This window comes from Podarcis pityusensis (assembly GCF_964106645.2).
Source record: "Podarcis pityusensis genome assembly, chromosome: 4".
NCBI lineage: Eukaryota > Metazoa > Chordata > Lepidosauria > Squamata > Lacertidae > Podarcis > Podarcis pityusensis.
The window spans coordinates 61,269,286-61,286,240 of record NC_138027.1 but is presented as its reverse complement, the minus strand read 5'-3'; the positions used below and the strand labels follow the sequence as shown (position 1 = coordinate 61,286,240).

The 16,955-nt window shown below is 40.0% G+C and overlaps 1 protein-coding gene across 10 annotated transcripts in view; it reads right to left on the bottom strand.

Moving 5' to 3' along the window:
- DMD (dystrophin) overlaps positions 1–16,955 on the bottom strand; it is a 1,019,805-nt gene that overhangs the window by 608,145 nt on the left and 394,705 nt on the right. For all 10 annotated transcript variants that reach the window (XM_081003446.1, XM_081003453.1, XM_081003448.1 and 7 more), the window contains 2 exons: positions 11,248–11,398; positions 5,655–5,774 (listed from right to left, as the gene is read on the bottom strand). In XM_081003446.1, the coding sequence (XP_080859572.1) occupies positions 5,655–5,774; positions 11,248–11,398 (271 nt within the window). The remainder of the gene's footprint in view (positions 1–5,654; positions 5,775–11,247; positions 11,399–16,955) is intronic.

The following is a 16,955-nucleotide window of genomic DNA, read 5'->3' as shown; positions in this document are numbered from 1 at the left end:
AGCACATTACTGAATTGCATAATAAAATTATAAAATTAAAAGGATCAGCCATGTTAATATTAAAAGTATGGCTAGTACTCTATGAAGTATATTAAACAGTGTGCATAAGCATACAATGCTTCTAAACACTGTAATGTTGAAAAACACATGTAAAAATATAACTAGTAACTGCTTACCAGCTAATTGTATTAGTTTATTCTCTTTTTTCTAATCTTAGCAAATTTCAAAATATGAAATAACCCACTGAGACCTTCAAATTAAAAAGTGTACAACAGAGTTTGTATTTCTTATAGCAGAGGCATTTATAATTAGATAGACTATTATGAAGACGCTGATGTTTTGGATTACACCGGAAGCCTAAACATGTGGGCAGAAGCTTGTATGTCAAAAGCCAGCAATAAACCATACAGGGTAAGTGAACTGTTTATTGGAAGAAACATGATCTGCTCAGGAGTGCCAGCAATTCTTCTTCAGCAAGTCTTGCCCCATGAGGCAGTTGCAGAGACTAAAGGTCCCTGCCTTCCCGCAGCTGCCTAAGTCTCCTCTCTGCCTCTCGGCCTCCCTCTGATTCTGAATTTTCCTCTGCCACACCCTGTTACCTCTTCAGCTTCCAAAACCACCTCCTCTCAGTCTTCTCCCTCTGACCATTCATCATCACCCTATCACCAATCCCGGGACTCGAGTCTTCTTCCTTTGGGGGTTCTCCAGTTGGTACTGCCCACCATTTGTCTGCATCAGTCTATAACATTGTAATTACTTGTAGCAGCCGTTGATTCTAAAATATGCTATGGCCAGAATAAGGCTACACATCCACATGATATGGCTGCCAGCCTGCCCACTCTGGCAATGCATGGCAGCACCAGATAAGAACAAGGGCACTGCTATGACTGCTTTCCTATTCTCTGCGGCTGAACAAGAATCCCAGTATTCCTGGAACAAGGACAGTGATTTATAGAAAGGAATGGAATGTGGCTTTCCACCAGACAGCAGTTGTCAGAAGCCTTTAGCTTCACCCTTCTGACCACTTGGAAGCTTTTTCCCTACTTTAAAGGGTTGTTCCACAGATGCATCATCATCATTTGATGGCAGGCAATTATGTGCGCATTTGCCGGGCCATGAAATCTTGCACCTCTGGCAAACTATCATCTCACATTACACAATTTCCAAACTGAATGCTTTGGAACAGGTAATTTCATATACAGTGGTACCTCGGGTTAAAAACTTAATCCGTTCTGGAGGTCCGTTCTTAACCTGAGGCGCGCTTTCGCTAATGGGGCCTCCCACTGCTGCTCGCTGCCAGCGCATGATTTTCATTCTCATTCTGGAGCAAAGTTCTTAACCCGAGGTACTACTTCTGGGTTAGCGGAGTTTGTAACCCAGAGCATTTGTAACCCGAGGTACCACTGTATTCAGCTACCAGTTATAAAGTATACTGTCATAATGCTGTCAGACAAGAATGCGCAAAGTGAGGCATTAATTCTTTACTGTCAAAAGTACAGTTACAAGTCATAAAAAGGCATGCCCATTAGTCCTGCATCTCTCAGCTACTCCTAGGTTTGCACCCGATGAGGCAGTTGCCTCAGCAGAGAGGCACGCCCCCAACCTCAGCTTATGTATCTCCTCCAGCCAAGCTGCAAACAAGCAGGCGAAGACTCCGCCTTAGTGTAACCTTCTGCTCCTCCCACTTCAATCCGCTTCTGGTCCTGGGAGACAGTGAAGCAGCAGAGGTGAGGGCAGAAGGAGGTGAGGAGGTGTGGAACCGCTTGACTCTACATCAAGTTTTTTAAAAATTCTAGTGATATACCTGTGCTTCATGTTTCCTTATTACTGTCCATTGGAATTAATTTATTTGCCCTTATTTTAATACTATGACAATTTATGTCTATATATTGCACACTTCTCTGAAAAAGGTGTGTGCGTGTGAGTGCGTATGCCCACCCACACCTATATATATATATATATACACATATATATACTTGAGTCAACTTCACTTTATATGTATAAAAAAGTATTCCACACAAGCTCCACACAAGTCTGTGCTCTCTCTTTAGAAAGCGTGTTCTCCTTCATGGAGAGCACGTGTTGCGGTGGGGGCCGCCAGGACACTCCAAAGTTGGGGGCGGGCCAATTGATCGTTGGCCACTGATGCGATTGGGGCTTCCCTTGTTGTTGGGAAGAACTTAATGTTGCCATTTGTTGATTGACAGCCAGAAATGCTAAAACTCCTTGCACGAGGCTAGGGCTTCCTCTTTTTGACTGTGCATCGGATTGCCCATCCCCCCTTCCTTAGAATTAGGATTGTTCGCTTTGACCTTGCTATGCCTGTCATGGGGTCGTCTGCTCTTGGGGCAGGGGCCCGGTAGGAATTTTGTCCATCTGGCTGATTGGCTGGGGCCATTTGGTTTTTGCCTACTGCGTAGCAAATCGTCACAACTTGTAAGGTTGCGGTTAGGCATTGGTTTATGGTTTGGTTGGTTGGGGGGCAATGGTTGAGTGCCTGCCCTTGGTAGGTTGAGTGCCTGCCCCTCTAATGCTGCTGCTGCAAGGGATTCCGTTAAAGGAATTGGGGGCTAACTATTGCTTGTCCACTCTGTCAAGGGGGCTCGGGCTATAGCAATGAGCTCCTGGTTGCATTTGGGGTGAGGGCAGTTTCCCTGCTCCGTCGTTACCCCCAAGTGTATTCCCCTATTCTGACTTTCGCATCGTGCGGAATGTCAGTCTGTCCCCCATGGTGGGGGCAGATAGTCGCAACCAAAGCCTAAGCAATCACTCACAAATTTGTATTTTAATAAAGTTGTGGCCAAAATTATGCCAAAAATCTTAAACAAAAAATTCTGTGTGATGTGTGAGTTATTGGGGTGGCCCTGGGGACCTCGACACGCAACTGTGTTCCTTTAAACTAGAAGCCAGCACCAAGTGAAACGATTAAAGGACACTCAGACTTGGCACTTTCTTTGATACAATACTGCCCAATTTGCATGCTGGAAGAGGCTTCACATGCTACACCAAATCAAAACAAGATGACAAAGTCTACTTGAAATTAGCATGACTTCAAAGAGAAGCAAGAATTACACTGCTCCGAGAATCACATATCAACTGTTTGACAAGATGCAAAGTGTTGAAACAATCAGACTGATCGAATAACAACATTGGTAAGAATTACAATTCAGTAGCAGAACAATTAAATATTAGGGGCTTTTGAAGTAATATTTGGTAACATCAAATAATAATCAAATTTCCTCTTAAGTAATATTGACATGAAGCAGGTGCCTTCGATGTACTCTTTCTAAGAGCCTGCTTTAAACATTTTTGTTTAGGTAAGCCTATTCAGGCACATATATGTTGGTGTGTTTTTAACACTTTTTAGTTTACTGTTAATTCTAATTTGCTTTAAAAGTTATAAATTGCTTGCTTTTCACTTTTTATTGATAATATTTCTTGTAAATTTCATAGAGGTTTTATTACAATCAAGCAGTATATAAATTTTGTAAAATAATATTTATTCAAAAGCCGTTGAAAATGTCTCTTTAGACATTTCTTCCTAAATTAGCCTCATTTGCCTTCAGTGATCTCAGCACATAGCCAAATCTGACATCATGACATGTCATAACCAATAATTGTGGTCACCAGAATTCCAAAGTCATTGAGATCATTATTTGACTGATCCAAGAAACATTGCTCCAAAACTGACTCAGTTTCATTGGTCATTAGTGATGCTGTCCTGTTGTAAAATCTAGCTGAATGCATCATTCTATTCATTGATTCTTACTCGACAGGCATATGACTGTCTCACGAAGAAGATAACCCAGTAATAAAATAAGAAAAAGACAACCACAATGGTGGAGGAGCATCAATAGACAGGAGAAATGAAGCTAGTGAATAAAGATAAGTTAATATTTGCACAGGTAAGATTTTGGAGGGAAATTTATGCCACAAACATACACATACAGGAAAAATATTTACTCACTAGCAAAGGTATTTATACTCACCTCCCTGGTCCTGAAACTACACTACAGTTTTAACCATACATTTATTTATTTTTTGGTGTGTTTTGTTTTTAATGTAAAAAAATAGCACAACAGTCAATAACGAACTGGGAAAGCAATCTTCAAAACAAGACTAAAAACTAAAGTAAGCTAGAGCCAGATAATATCATTCGGAAATCAAGCCAAAGGCCTGGCAAAAATGTTTTAATATAGCAAACAACAACAACACCCTCCACCCCCAGAAACAACAACTAGAAGGTTGTTCTTTCAGCGTTGTATTTCAAAGGTGGGTGCCAATACTCAGATTCACACAAAACGCACCTCAGAAAGAGGTGGAACACAAAAGGGGGTCTCCCCAGCTGATGTTATTGGACAGGAAAGATGATACAGTCCTTTAGCTTTCCTGGTCCCCAGTCAGCAGCACACTGAGCTTTGCCCCTCCTCCTTTCAGTTACCGGCAGCAACACTCAACGCTGGTAAGTCAGGGGAGCAATGCTGTCCCACCAACTGCTCTTGTATCATTCACATACAAATGGCAAAAGATTCCAAACCTCTGGGTAATTTCCCTGTGGTTACTTGCAATGCCTAGCCACACAACTGTAGTTAAGAGCCTGTTCAAGAATTCCTTTAAGGAAAACAGAGTATGAGTGTTGGGTGCACACCTCTCCCTTCACCACATGGAGGAATTAAGCCAATGAACAATGAGAATTATTTTAAAACACATGCAAAAGGTATCTGGCCATCCAATAAAGCCTCCCCCTTCCCAATTCTTTCAATGACAAATCCAGGTATTTTTGGCTCACTGCCCCTACCCCTTTGTGGGATCGCAAAGTCCACCTCAGCACTGCCTATTGGAAAAGGGTGGCTGCATTGCCTGAGCACTGTGGAGGAGCAAGAACAAACAGCAGGATGAACCTGATGCTGAATGGGAGGTGGGTTGAAGCAGTGGTGGAGATGAGGATGTCAGAATGTTGGTGGACAAAGCAGTGAATAGACTTTCTAAAATTTTGCTGGACCAGCAAGAAGCTGGAACGATGCCAGGGGCTTCTGCTGTTTTTCTTCACTAGTCCCTCCTCCCTGCCATAAATGCATCAGTGACAGACTCAGTAATCACTAGTGGCAGAACTAGTGGTTTTAGGGACTCCAGCGGTGATGGGTCTGATGTGTGGACCCAAACAGATGGCGAAACATGTGAACCACCACTACAAGGCCTGCATTATTCTCAGGAAGAAACTGGATATCCAGTAGTATAATGTGTTCAAATAAGGTGGCATGGACAGCTTGATACTTTCACCCTGTGTGTGAGGGAGGAGATGAGTGTGTCCAAGACTCTTTACTGGGTTAAGAGTTCTTCCTGGAACATTAGCATTTCTAGTGTGATCAATTCCTCCTTCTTATATTAGCACTTCACCCTTCAGGCTGTCATACTGAGAGAAATGTCTCCAATATGTCCAAGGCATAGATGGGAAAGGAAAGTAATAGTTACTCAGTCAACATGCTATATACACTTAAAAAGATCAAGATTTTTATATACACTGAAGTTCATGATGCAAGAAAAAACAGTAACAATTCATTCCTTTAATTTATGACAAGTTCTTATCACAACAGAACTGTTTGCTGTAGAATGTGTGATGCTATTTGTCACAAACATACCACTTTAATAATTACCTGAAGTTGTTGTTCTAATGCAGCCGTAGCTTTGTCTCCACTAGCTTCATCTACTACAACAACCATATGTGTGAGGGAATTAACCTTGACTTGTTCCTGCTCCAAGGCTTCTTGAATGGCCTAAGACAAAAAAGGAGGGGGAAACCACACACACACAAATTACTTATGTGTTGTTACGTACTTTGATGAAGTAAGCAGACTAGAAGTGGGGGGGGGGGAGAGACAATATTGTGAACAGAACTAGCAGAACTGTATGCCTTTACAGTGACACAGCACTTCTATTTCCTCTCTCCCTCTTGCCCCCGCATCTTTTCCAGAGGGTTTCCTCTGATTTTGAGCATGCAGGGAGGGAAGCTGCGTAGGGGAGGAGACTGGAAAGTTCCGGAAATGTTGGGTATCGCCCAATATCTTCCTCATTTTCACAAACCTTCAAGATATGCAATCCTAAATATTTTTACTAGGCAGTATAATTGCAATCCTTTACACACTTACCTGGGAGTAAGCCCCAATTAACTCAATAGGACCCACCTTTTGTCAAGGGCACTCCCCAGCCAAAGGAATGCACACGCCAGATAGTTAACTCTTTATTGTCAAAGCTGGCACTTACAGTCACTTCTATGGCTCTGAATACCCAGAGTCACACCAGTCTAGCATCTCAGCAGCCATTCCCAGGTCTGCACTCTATGGAGCAGTTGCAGCAACAGCAGACAAGTCCCCTTCCACAAGTTTATGTACCTTCCCTCAATGGGCTGCATGCATGTAGCCAGAGACAATACCTATGTGGAAAGCTTCCTCTGCTCATACCTCTTCAATCCCCCCTGGTTCTGGGAGACAGTGGTACAGGAGTGGGTGGGGATGCACCCAGCCCTACACTTGCATGACCTGCCTCTTCCTCCTCTTCTTCCGACTGATCCTGTGCTCCACCTCCCAGCTCTAAAGCTGCCTCTGATTCTTGCCTCCTACCTAGCACAGTTGTCCACAATTCACTGGCCTCCTCTCCTGAGTTGGACACCAGCCCCAGTTCCCTCTGTGCACACTCATCTGTGTCCTACCAGTCCCTGACACCTTTGAGTAAACACGCACAACATTATACTACAAACATTACAATTACTGTTGTGCTTAGTGAATATACATCCATGTGGTATGGCTATAAAGATGTTCTAGCTGCCTGTTTCAGAGTGCAATAATAATGTTTCCCTTAAACAGAGTGTGTGGACTTTATTCTTTCTCTGGTGGGAATGCTTTTTATTAGCACTCATGAGTCTGGTATTAAATGGTTATACTGTATTGACTTCTGAGGAGCTTCCTTTGATGCTTTTCATCAGCTGAGATGTAGAAGTTTGCCTAACCATTGCTCAGCTCTTTTATCCAATTGCGGCCAGGGGGGCAAGGTGTGAATCAACCTAAAAGTCCTGGGACCTATCACAGGTTTTTGAAGGCTTTTGGGAAAGGGAATATAATCAGTGCTTTAGGTATTATAATTACTTTCATTTCTTTAATCCGGGACTAAAATCAAAGAATCACAGCCCCAAAATGGTAAATAAATGCATAATTAAATAATAAAGTGTACCAGGACCAAGAAAATTGGTCTCTTTCCTACAGTAGCTCTTCACTTTCTATCTACGGGATAGAATAGTTTCACAACAAATTATAAATTAAATTGTGAAATGCAACAAAAGAATCCAAAGGATATTAGAAAAAGCAGGACTGTTCTAAGGTAACTTTCCAAACTCTCTTTTTGTCCAATCTCCATCAGTGCTCCTACTGGGAGAGGAGAGTGGAATTTACAACAGAATTCATTCCTGCAAAATTCAGCATATACAAACCAGTATGTTGGATGGGATGCAAGATTATGGTAGCTTGATGTATTCAAGAGAACACTGTCAACATATATTGTTTTGTAATATCATGTACCATATTTGATACTGTCTAAGAAATGACTTATGCCAAGGAAATAATGGCAGTGTCACCATCCTTCACCAGAAAGAAAGAATAACTTAATCTCATGACACTTAACCTGGTTTGCAACAACATATATACAGGTTACACAATTCAGTATCCTGCAATCATAAGCCCTGAACCAATATTGATTTGTTTACATGTTCAATATGTTAATCAGACTGAGTTTGAAAATCAACAACTTCTAGCAGACTCATGTTTCAACCTGCTGCAAATTTTCACATAAAAACCAAAAGTTATGACTTGGAGGTAGAGTTTACAGTTTATTTATTTGAATTAATATTTCTATATTCTACTCTTCACCTCATAGAACATTTATTTTCAGCCATGGATGCTGGGACTGGTGGCAATTCTTCCAGTCCCTGGTGAGGAAAGATGCTTAGATGGGCCCTGGAAGTGCCTCCAATCACAGCTGCCTGCCCCACAGCAAGGGCTATTTTTGTGTTTGAGCACGGGACTTGAGAAGAAGGGAATAGAAATAGTGCTCAGCCCTCAACAATTATGCTACTGTTCATGAATGAAAGTTCATCTCCTGAGTTCATCTTTGCACTATAAATGTAGATTAACTATGCTATAAAGGGGAAGAACTTGGTACATAATGTACCTTAGCTCTCTATTGGACAGTTAAGGAAAACACACTGAGGTTAACAGCGCTTGATCAGAGTGAATACACTGTTTCCATGTCAATGGCGTTTTAATTGTCTGCCATAATGTCAGTGGCACTTACTGCTAATGTTAAGTGGCACACCTTCTACTAGGGATAGCATTCAAAGTAATCCCTTTTGTTATGCATTTGGTAACTTTAATTGCATCCCAACCTAGTGGGAGAAACATCATTGTTGGTTGGAAAATTTAAGATTTAGGTACCAGTACTTCAGAGGACTTAGGGACGCAGGTGGCGCTGTGGGTTAAACCATAGAGCCTAGGACTTGCCGATCAGAACGTCGGCAGTTTGAATCCCCACGACGGGGTGAGCTCCCGTTGCTCGGTCCCTGCTCCTGCCAACCTAGCAGTTTGAAAGCATGTCAAAGTGCAAGTAGATAAATAGGTAACGGTCCAGCGGAAAGGTAAACGGTGTTTCCGTGCACTGCTCTGGTTCCCCAGAAGCGGCTTAGTCATGCTGGAAGCTGTACGCTGGCTCCCTCGGCCAATAAAGCGAGATGAGCGCCGCAACCCCAGAGTCGGGCACGACTGGACCTAATGGTCAGGGACCCCTTTACCTTTACCTTTTACTTCAGAGGACATGCCTTTGAGGGCAAGCCAAGACTACCACTTTCTGACAAGAAATCAAATATAGTTACAGGAGGGGAACTACAGTGGTGCCTCGCAAGACGAAATTAATCCGTTCCGCGAGAGTCTTCGTCTAGCGGTTTTTTCGTCTTGCGAAGCAACCCTATTAGCGGCTTAACGGATTAGCGTTATTAGCGGTTTAGCGGCTATTAAAGGCTTAAAGGCTTAGGGGATTAGCTGCTAAAAGGCTATTAAAGGCTATTAAAGGCTTAGCAGATTAGATAAAGGGGGGGAAAAGCGAAAAAAAAATCTCTAGACTCGCAAGACATTTTCGTCTTGCGAAGCAAGCCCATAGGGAAATTCGTCCTGCGAAGCAACTCAAAAACGGAAAACCCTTTCGTCTAGCGGGTTTTCCGTCTTGCGAGGCATTCGTCTTGCGGGGCACCACTGTACTCCTCATATAGAAGGTCAAAGGGATTTTGGAAGTCTCATTGATCTCTGTATCTTCCAGGATGTACTTTTTAGATAACTAGACATTCTGGACAGCGCATAGGCTCCAGAAGATGCTTCCTTCTGTACTAGAAGAATGTTAAGATTAATGTAGAAGCCCTGGCCTTAGGAGTGAACCATCTGATTGATTTTAGTTTATTTAAGTGAATGATCACTATTTTAAGGTCTGTTTCCCCTATCTGGGCTAAGAAAGAGAAAATGAAACATTAGGAGCTGAGCCAAGTGTTAAATTTGACAGATGAGGCAAATAATGCAGACAAAAAAGTAACCATTAATGCAGCATTTACCTTCAAGGACAAAAGAATTAATCATCCTTTTCGGGAAGGAAATAAAAGGTTACAAAACACATCAGAGAGAAGTGAAGGAAAATAATTATGGTGATGGTATTAGATAACAGACCTAAAGAGAAGCAGACATTTTTGCTGACCTCTCTACCTACAAAAACACCATGGATCCACTAATCCAGGAATCCAAACTCTTCCCATCGAGCTAGTACCCTGTCTCAACAGCTATATGTGAATGGCATTTCCACACTGAAATTGGAACGTATGAATGCAGAATAGGTTAGATGCACAGGAGAAACCTTGCTGTATCATTCAGGCAAAATTTGTGTCTGTCATCTTCATTGTATAATTTTTGGCAAAAGCTAAACACATGCTTCTTTACCCTAGCTTTTTGACACCTGAGATGTATAGGAGTTACCTTATTTCTGTGGTTGTAAGTAGTTTTAAACTGTTCTTAACATTGTGTTTTAATTACTTTAACCAGCGCTGTGACCTTACAGTGAAATGAGAAAGGGGAGGAGGAGGTGGAGGAGAAGAAGAGGAGGAGGAGGAAGATCTGGTCCATGAAGCCAAAATATTTCTTTCCCCCTGCCTTGGAGAACTACTGAATCCAGTCAGTGGAAGAACAGAGCAAGGATATCTCTGTGATCTGTATGGCACACCTGGAGCTTAAATGTGCATAAAATGTCATGACCCTTTCAGATTGCTTTGCTAAGATCAATATGTATAGAAATAAATAAGTATATGTATGTGGGGAAACTAATTTTTATGTACCGCTATAGTGAGTGTGATGTTCAGTCAAACACTTCCCAGCCTATTTATGAATAATAATAGTATATTAATTGTCATTCTATTTTAATTAGTCATGAAAAGTAAGTTGCATTCATTTATAATGGTTTATGTATTTGATTTATAGGAGGAATCAAGCTGTCAACCAAAGTAAACCCATTCACTCAAACTGGATATAGGCTTAGGCTTGCAGTCTTTATGTATAGCAGAAGCTAACAACAAAAAAGACAGTCGTACTAAAGTCTTTTGTTCACTATGTGCTAGCTCGTTGTTTTTATAATTAAATTCATTTTTCAAAAACATTCCACATCTTTTCCAATACAAAGGCAGGCACTCAGTTAGAATACTTTACAGTGCTCGGGGGCTGCATGCTCAGAGTCCCAGCACTGCTAATGAGATTAGAAATCCCAATTATAATAACTAATAGTGTCGATTTGCAACTGGAGGACTCTAGAAGGAAAGTACAAGATAGCAAAAGAAACCAGGGGAATAATAAAATCTGAAATGTTATTATTGTGTGTTCCAGTAAATAGTATATTGAAATTCCCTTTTCCCTTAGCACCCCAGCCCACTTTTTATTCTGTGAATAATGGCTGTGTGAAAGAAAGAAGAAAATGATGAGAATCCTGGACTTATTAATAGAAAATCCAGAATTTCTGTGTCATGTTCTGAAGGTTTTGTTCAGTTTCAATCTAGATTTGCTTTTATTAAATGTTTCAATTTCCCAAGAATACTGTGTTGGTATTTTCTCAAATATATATATTTAATTTACATATCCCCTAGAAACAAATGGACTCAAGAAATTTATTGACTTTGCTTACCTTATGCTCTTCTACCTGCCGCTTTAAGTCCTCCAAATCAGGTCCCAAGGGCTCTGACTCTATCCTTTTTGTTCTTTCTTCTGTTTTAGCTAACCATTCAGAGAGTTGACTTAGCTGCTGATTCTGTAAATCCATCAGAACGCGGTGCAAACTGGGAAAATATGTTTTTAAAAGCACAGCAAGTTAAAGTCAAGCAGATGTAACATATGATACATCTGTCAATTTTTTACCATAGGCCACAATTCATTGTTTACCATAGCCTCATGTTAGCCATACCAATAAAATTTTGATGAGGATTTCACAAATAAAGGAACAGGGTATGGTTGCTTCCATGCTAAGGTCCAGGGGTCAGCAAACTTTTTCAGCAGGGGGCCGGTCCACTGTCCCTCAGACCTTGTGGGGGGCTGGACTATATTTTGAAGAAGAAAAAATGAACAAATTCCTATGCCCCACAAATAACCCAGAGATGCATTTTAAATAAAAGTGCACATTCTACTCATGTAAAAACACACTGCTTCCTGGACCGTCCATGGGCTGGATTTAGAAGGCGATTGGGCTGGATCCAGCCCCTGGGCCTTAGTTTGCCTACTCATGCTATAGTCATTTAGTGCTGCTAAGAAACTGCTTTCTTTTGTATTTTAACACATTTACATTTCTTTATTCATTTATTATATCCAGCATTTCACCATTTGGTTTCAAAGTGGCTTGCAGCAATATAAAAAACATAATACTGAAAATGTAAAACATGTATTAAACTCCAAAACTGTAAATCTCAATAATTTAAACTCTAACAAGGAAAAAATGAAAACACCTGAGAAGCATTCAGGGTGCAAAGGCTTAATTTTATCTTATTCTACACTGCTCTGATAGCTTTTGGCTCTGAATAGGTTTATAAATCTGCAAATATATATAAATACTTCCCCTCAATAAACTTAAATGGAAGTTTTAGTTATCACATAACATAGTACGAATTCTCCATGGCCAAGGTTCTTCTGCATGTGCATTACGGCCATTGCTGCCATCTGAACATTGACCAGGTAGTATGGAAAGGTAACCAACATATTTATCCCCCTCCCACCCCCAAAAAAGGAGACTTGCAGAGGTCATTGGGTGTGCTGAAGCTAGCATTCCTGACAACCCTTGGGAAATTAGGCTGGGGGCTGTATACAGCCTTTGGGCTGCAGGTTCTCCACCACAATTCTATTCTATTTATGAAATGTTCCATTCAGCAAAGGTTCCTTCCAATCTTAATTGCTTCCTGTTTGCAATTCTTCTCTTTTATTGCTTACTGCTGTGTGCAGTAGTGGCATTACTAATGGAAAACATTGCTTATTGTTCCTTATTGTTATAGTTTCTGTTCTAAGTTTTGATGGTTGAATTATTTTATTGTTTGAGTTGTGTGGGGCCACCCAGGCGACCTCATTAATTGGACACTCAATAATGGTCCAAAAGAAATATATACCTCCACAAGAATGGAAATTAAAAGGCAACTAAGAGATACTATTGAAGTGGTAATTAACGGGCAGTCCTGCTGCCACTAAGGGACATGCCATTAAAGGGCAGAAACTAAAGGGCAGAACCTGCAAAGAAAATAAGTAATTAATAGAATCCCCAATATGTCTCAATAGCACTTGACATATCCATACTAGCACCAAAATTCCATTAAATTTTCTTTTTAACGTGGGCCACAAAACAGATCTAGAACAGGTTGTGAGAAAACACTGGCGTATAATTATTTAGAATCATAGAATTGTAGAGTTGGAAGGGACTCCAAGGGTCATCTAGTCCAACCCACTGCAATGCAGGAATCTCAGTTAAAGCATCCATGACAGATGGCCATCCAAACATGTTTACAATGTCATCTAGATGCAGCATAAAAGTTATATTTAAAAAGATGGTAACATCAAATAAAATAGAATTTCCTTGAAGCAGATATGTATTTAATGGTAATCAGTGGTAATCAAAATTATTTTTCCTTAAGAACCATTCATATTACAGTAGATTGATGATACAGCATGTTAAAACACAGAGGTTTCTAGTAATATTTTAACTACAGTGAAATGGCCAAAGTGTTATACTCATTATTCAATAACCAGTTTTAGGGCTCACAAAAGTCAACAACTGGACTATTGAAAGGGCAAAATCCTTCTCACTGGAAATGTCAATGAAAAAGAATTATGCCTCAGAATACTATTCACTTTACATATTAGAAAAGCAACACTTTGCTTGCCTTTAGGGAATTTTCAGATTATGGTCATGATCCACAGAATCTTCTTAGGTTTAATTAGAACATATGAAGAGAAATGAACAAAACCATATTCACTTAAATGTTGTTTACTTTTGGGAATGGTATAATTTCACTGCATTAACTGATTTTCCTATATAATAATGTCAAAGAAGCAAATATTTTGACTTCTGAGAAAGGGTCAAATCCAGATAGAGAGCCAAGTCCCTGCTATAACTGTTGCAACACAAACAACAACTACAACTGTATTGTGTGAGACCAGTATGTCTCTACCATTCCCTAAATATCCCAGTGCATTTTTTTGCATCAGTATTAATGGGATATCAGCAAGACAGAGTAAGAATACAAACAGTGGTGGCTCTTTTTCTTCTTTCACCTCTTCCCTGTCCTACAAAACAACCCAACATTTTGAATCTTTAACAGTCAGGAGAGGTTGTTGGTTTGTTTTTGAGGGTGGGTTGGGTGGGGGAGAGAAGGGAAGTAACCTTCCCAAACAATTGTGAAGACTTATAGGGGGCTGTCAATTCTGGAATGCTTTATTATTGAATTATATGGTGAATAATACCATGGGATAAAACTAAGAAGTGGACAGAGAAGTCCTTTGTCAATTCATATTTGTTTATCTAAGCAAGGGATGGGATACCTCAGGCATGGGGACACCAAATACGGCCCTCTAAGGCTCTCTGTTTGGCCCTTGGGATTCTTAGAAAGCCACAACTTCCCTCACCAGCCACACTCTATGACTGACTCAAGTGCTTTATCGAGTAATTCAAAGTCCTTTGTTTTTAGTTTCCGACCACCAGTGTGCCTCAACTACACTACAGAAATAAAGAGGACAATTCTTATCATGTTAAACTAGTGTTAATGTTTATCATTTATATTTTTTCACCACCCTGCACCCCACCCCCACCCCACAAGTTCTTTGTTAAGACCATTTGAGAGATTTAGAATGACTGGCCAATTCACAGTTTCTTCTGGGCTCTTAGGCAACTCTGAATAATGTGTTTTTGATAGCCTCTGATATAGCTAAGGAAAAGACCATATATTTATAGACCCAGTATTTCAAATATACCGTTTTATTCTGTGTCATATTATATCAAACTGTGGTGAAATGTTGCTATTTACTTTAGTAATCAGCTTCCAGTCTCTCAGCCCAGAAGCAAATGGATTTCGATCACATACAAAAAAGAATTGCTACGATATGCCAATGGTTTAATTATAACATGGTATATCAATGTTTATTGAGACAAGGAACATTATGGTTGAAAGCGATTTTTTAAAGCGATTTTTTCCACCACTTTTTTGTCTGAAGTTTTTCTCTAACCTTTCACACATTTATTTTAGCTAATGCTTAACAGAAGGTCTAATACTGAAATCTAATTTAAGGACAATTATGAAATCTTTGCAACATGCTTCGATGTTAAACCAGCCTTTTTGTTCTCAAATTTCCATAACTTAATTTGTCATGGCAAGACCTTTTACTAAACAGATTCAATTTTTAAAGCCTTCATGCATTATTTTGTTGCCAATTATGCAAGAGAGTCAAAATATTGGTATCTATGAGGGCAGCAAGCTTTAACGAGTAGGTGAAAAACCTGTAGCAGATTAACCAGTCAAGAGCAAAAGTAAGAACACAATAGTTCAAATTTTCTTTTGTTCTGGTGCATTATATCAATGAATAAAAATATATTTTAAAAATAACATACATACATTTTCCTTCTAATAATTCTGGTTAATAAACGTGTATCCCAGTAACGCTGTCAAGATTAAGGATAGGCACCAACTCTGGAATATTTATATCATTTAATGACAAGAAATTCACCATCTGGCATCACATGACATTGCAAGTCGTGATGATTATATTTATTTATTGAAAGTAGTTATATGCCCCTGTTCAGAGTCCCCACAGAATAGTTTACCTAAGATGGTTGCAACAGTATCACGTTCCCCTCCCCCCAAAAAATGACCATAAAATTTAAATATGACTGTTTACTTGGAAGTTGCAACTTATTTTCCCCCTCCTCTCTGCAGGGTAAAAATTTCCTATGGTGGCAGTTAGAAGCGAGAGGGACCACCACTGGGAGCTGGGTGGTGGCAGTTTATCAGATTGTTCTTCTCCTCTCCCATCAGGGCAAGATGGCAGACTGTATTATACATGCCACAGCTCGAACTATCTATGATTCCATTCTATAACCAAGTATTCTTCCAGCACAGGGGGCTAATCTTTGATCCCCAATGTCTGAACCAGTCAAGCCCAGCAATTCTTGTCAGTTTTGTTCTTCAGATTACTAGGGTTTACTGCTTTCCCAAGGCTTTTCCTTACTGATTCTTCTGGACATAAGTAGCTTTATTTTGATAGGATGCTTTCCTCAATCAAAATAATTATAGTTTACCCAAAGAGAGGAAAATGATATACTATTACATTGTCCTCAAGCATTTATTTACTTCAAGGACAAAACTGATTATCCCAATACCTTTCATACTGTTGGGAACTTGTCATTTGAAGCAAGTGATGCATATCAGGGCAAAAGAATTTGTAAGCTCACATATACACTGAACTGTTGGTGGCTAACCAAGAAAAAGGTTTTGGGAGTCATGACCGATAAACACCATTAAAACTTTTAACCCAGTCTGTGCCAGAAATAAAAGAAACTCCATATCAGGAATTACTTATTCCTCTATTTCTATTAACATTTGTAACCCACATTTGTCTCTTACTAAATGGAGCAGATGACAAACCATGCAAAACAATAATCCAGTCAATTAAAACACAATAAATTCAGCAAAACAACACACGAAGGCTAAAAAAACATGATACATTCAAGATGCTCTCTTAAAGAATGGCAAGTTCAAATAGGAGAAGGTTGTCCTTATGTGTAAAGGGATTGAAAATAAGATGGCTAATATTACCAAAGACTTTACACATATCTAAAGTATGGCCCTGTTTGAAATATGGAGTGCAATTCTCATTTCCCAATCAGGGAGTATTATGGAGCTAGAAAAACTGGAGAAAACCAACACACATTTGATTTCCCATCAGGTGGCTTTCAGCGTTAAACACAATAAATCATCAACAATAATCACTATAAAAAACAACCAGTTTTTATGAATAAAATTACAATTGTACCTACCTGAAGCGTCATTTTCCATTCCCCATGAAAATCCAGCTGATCGGGCAGAGCCACTAATCTGCTGACTTTTCATGGCAGGAATGGGAAAAGTAACACTAGACATCAAAAGTAACACTAGACACCTCTCCTGGACAATGACAGTTCTCTTTCTCAAGCTCTGGGAGGAAGACCTTTCATTGCCTACAGACAGCCACCCAATCTTAAACAACTCCTAACCCACAATAATACTACAACCAGACTTAACACGGACACTGGCACCAGAGCCTGCAATAAACCCAGATGCCAACTTTGCTGCCACATACACCCGGACAACACCATTACTGGCCCCAACA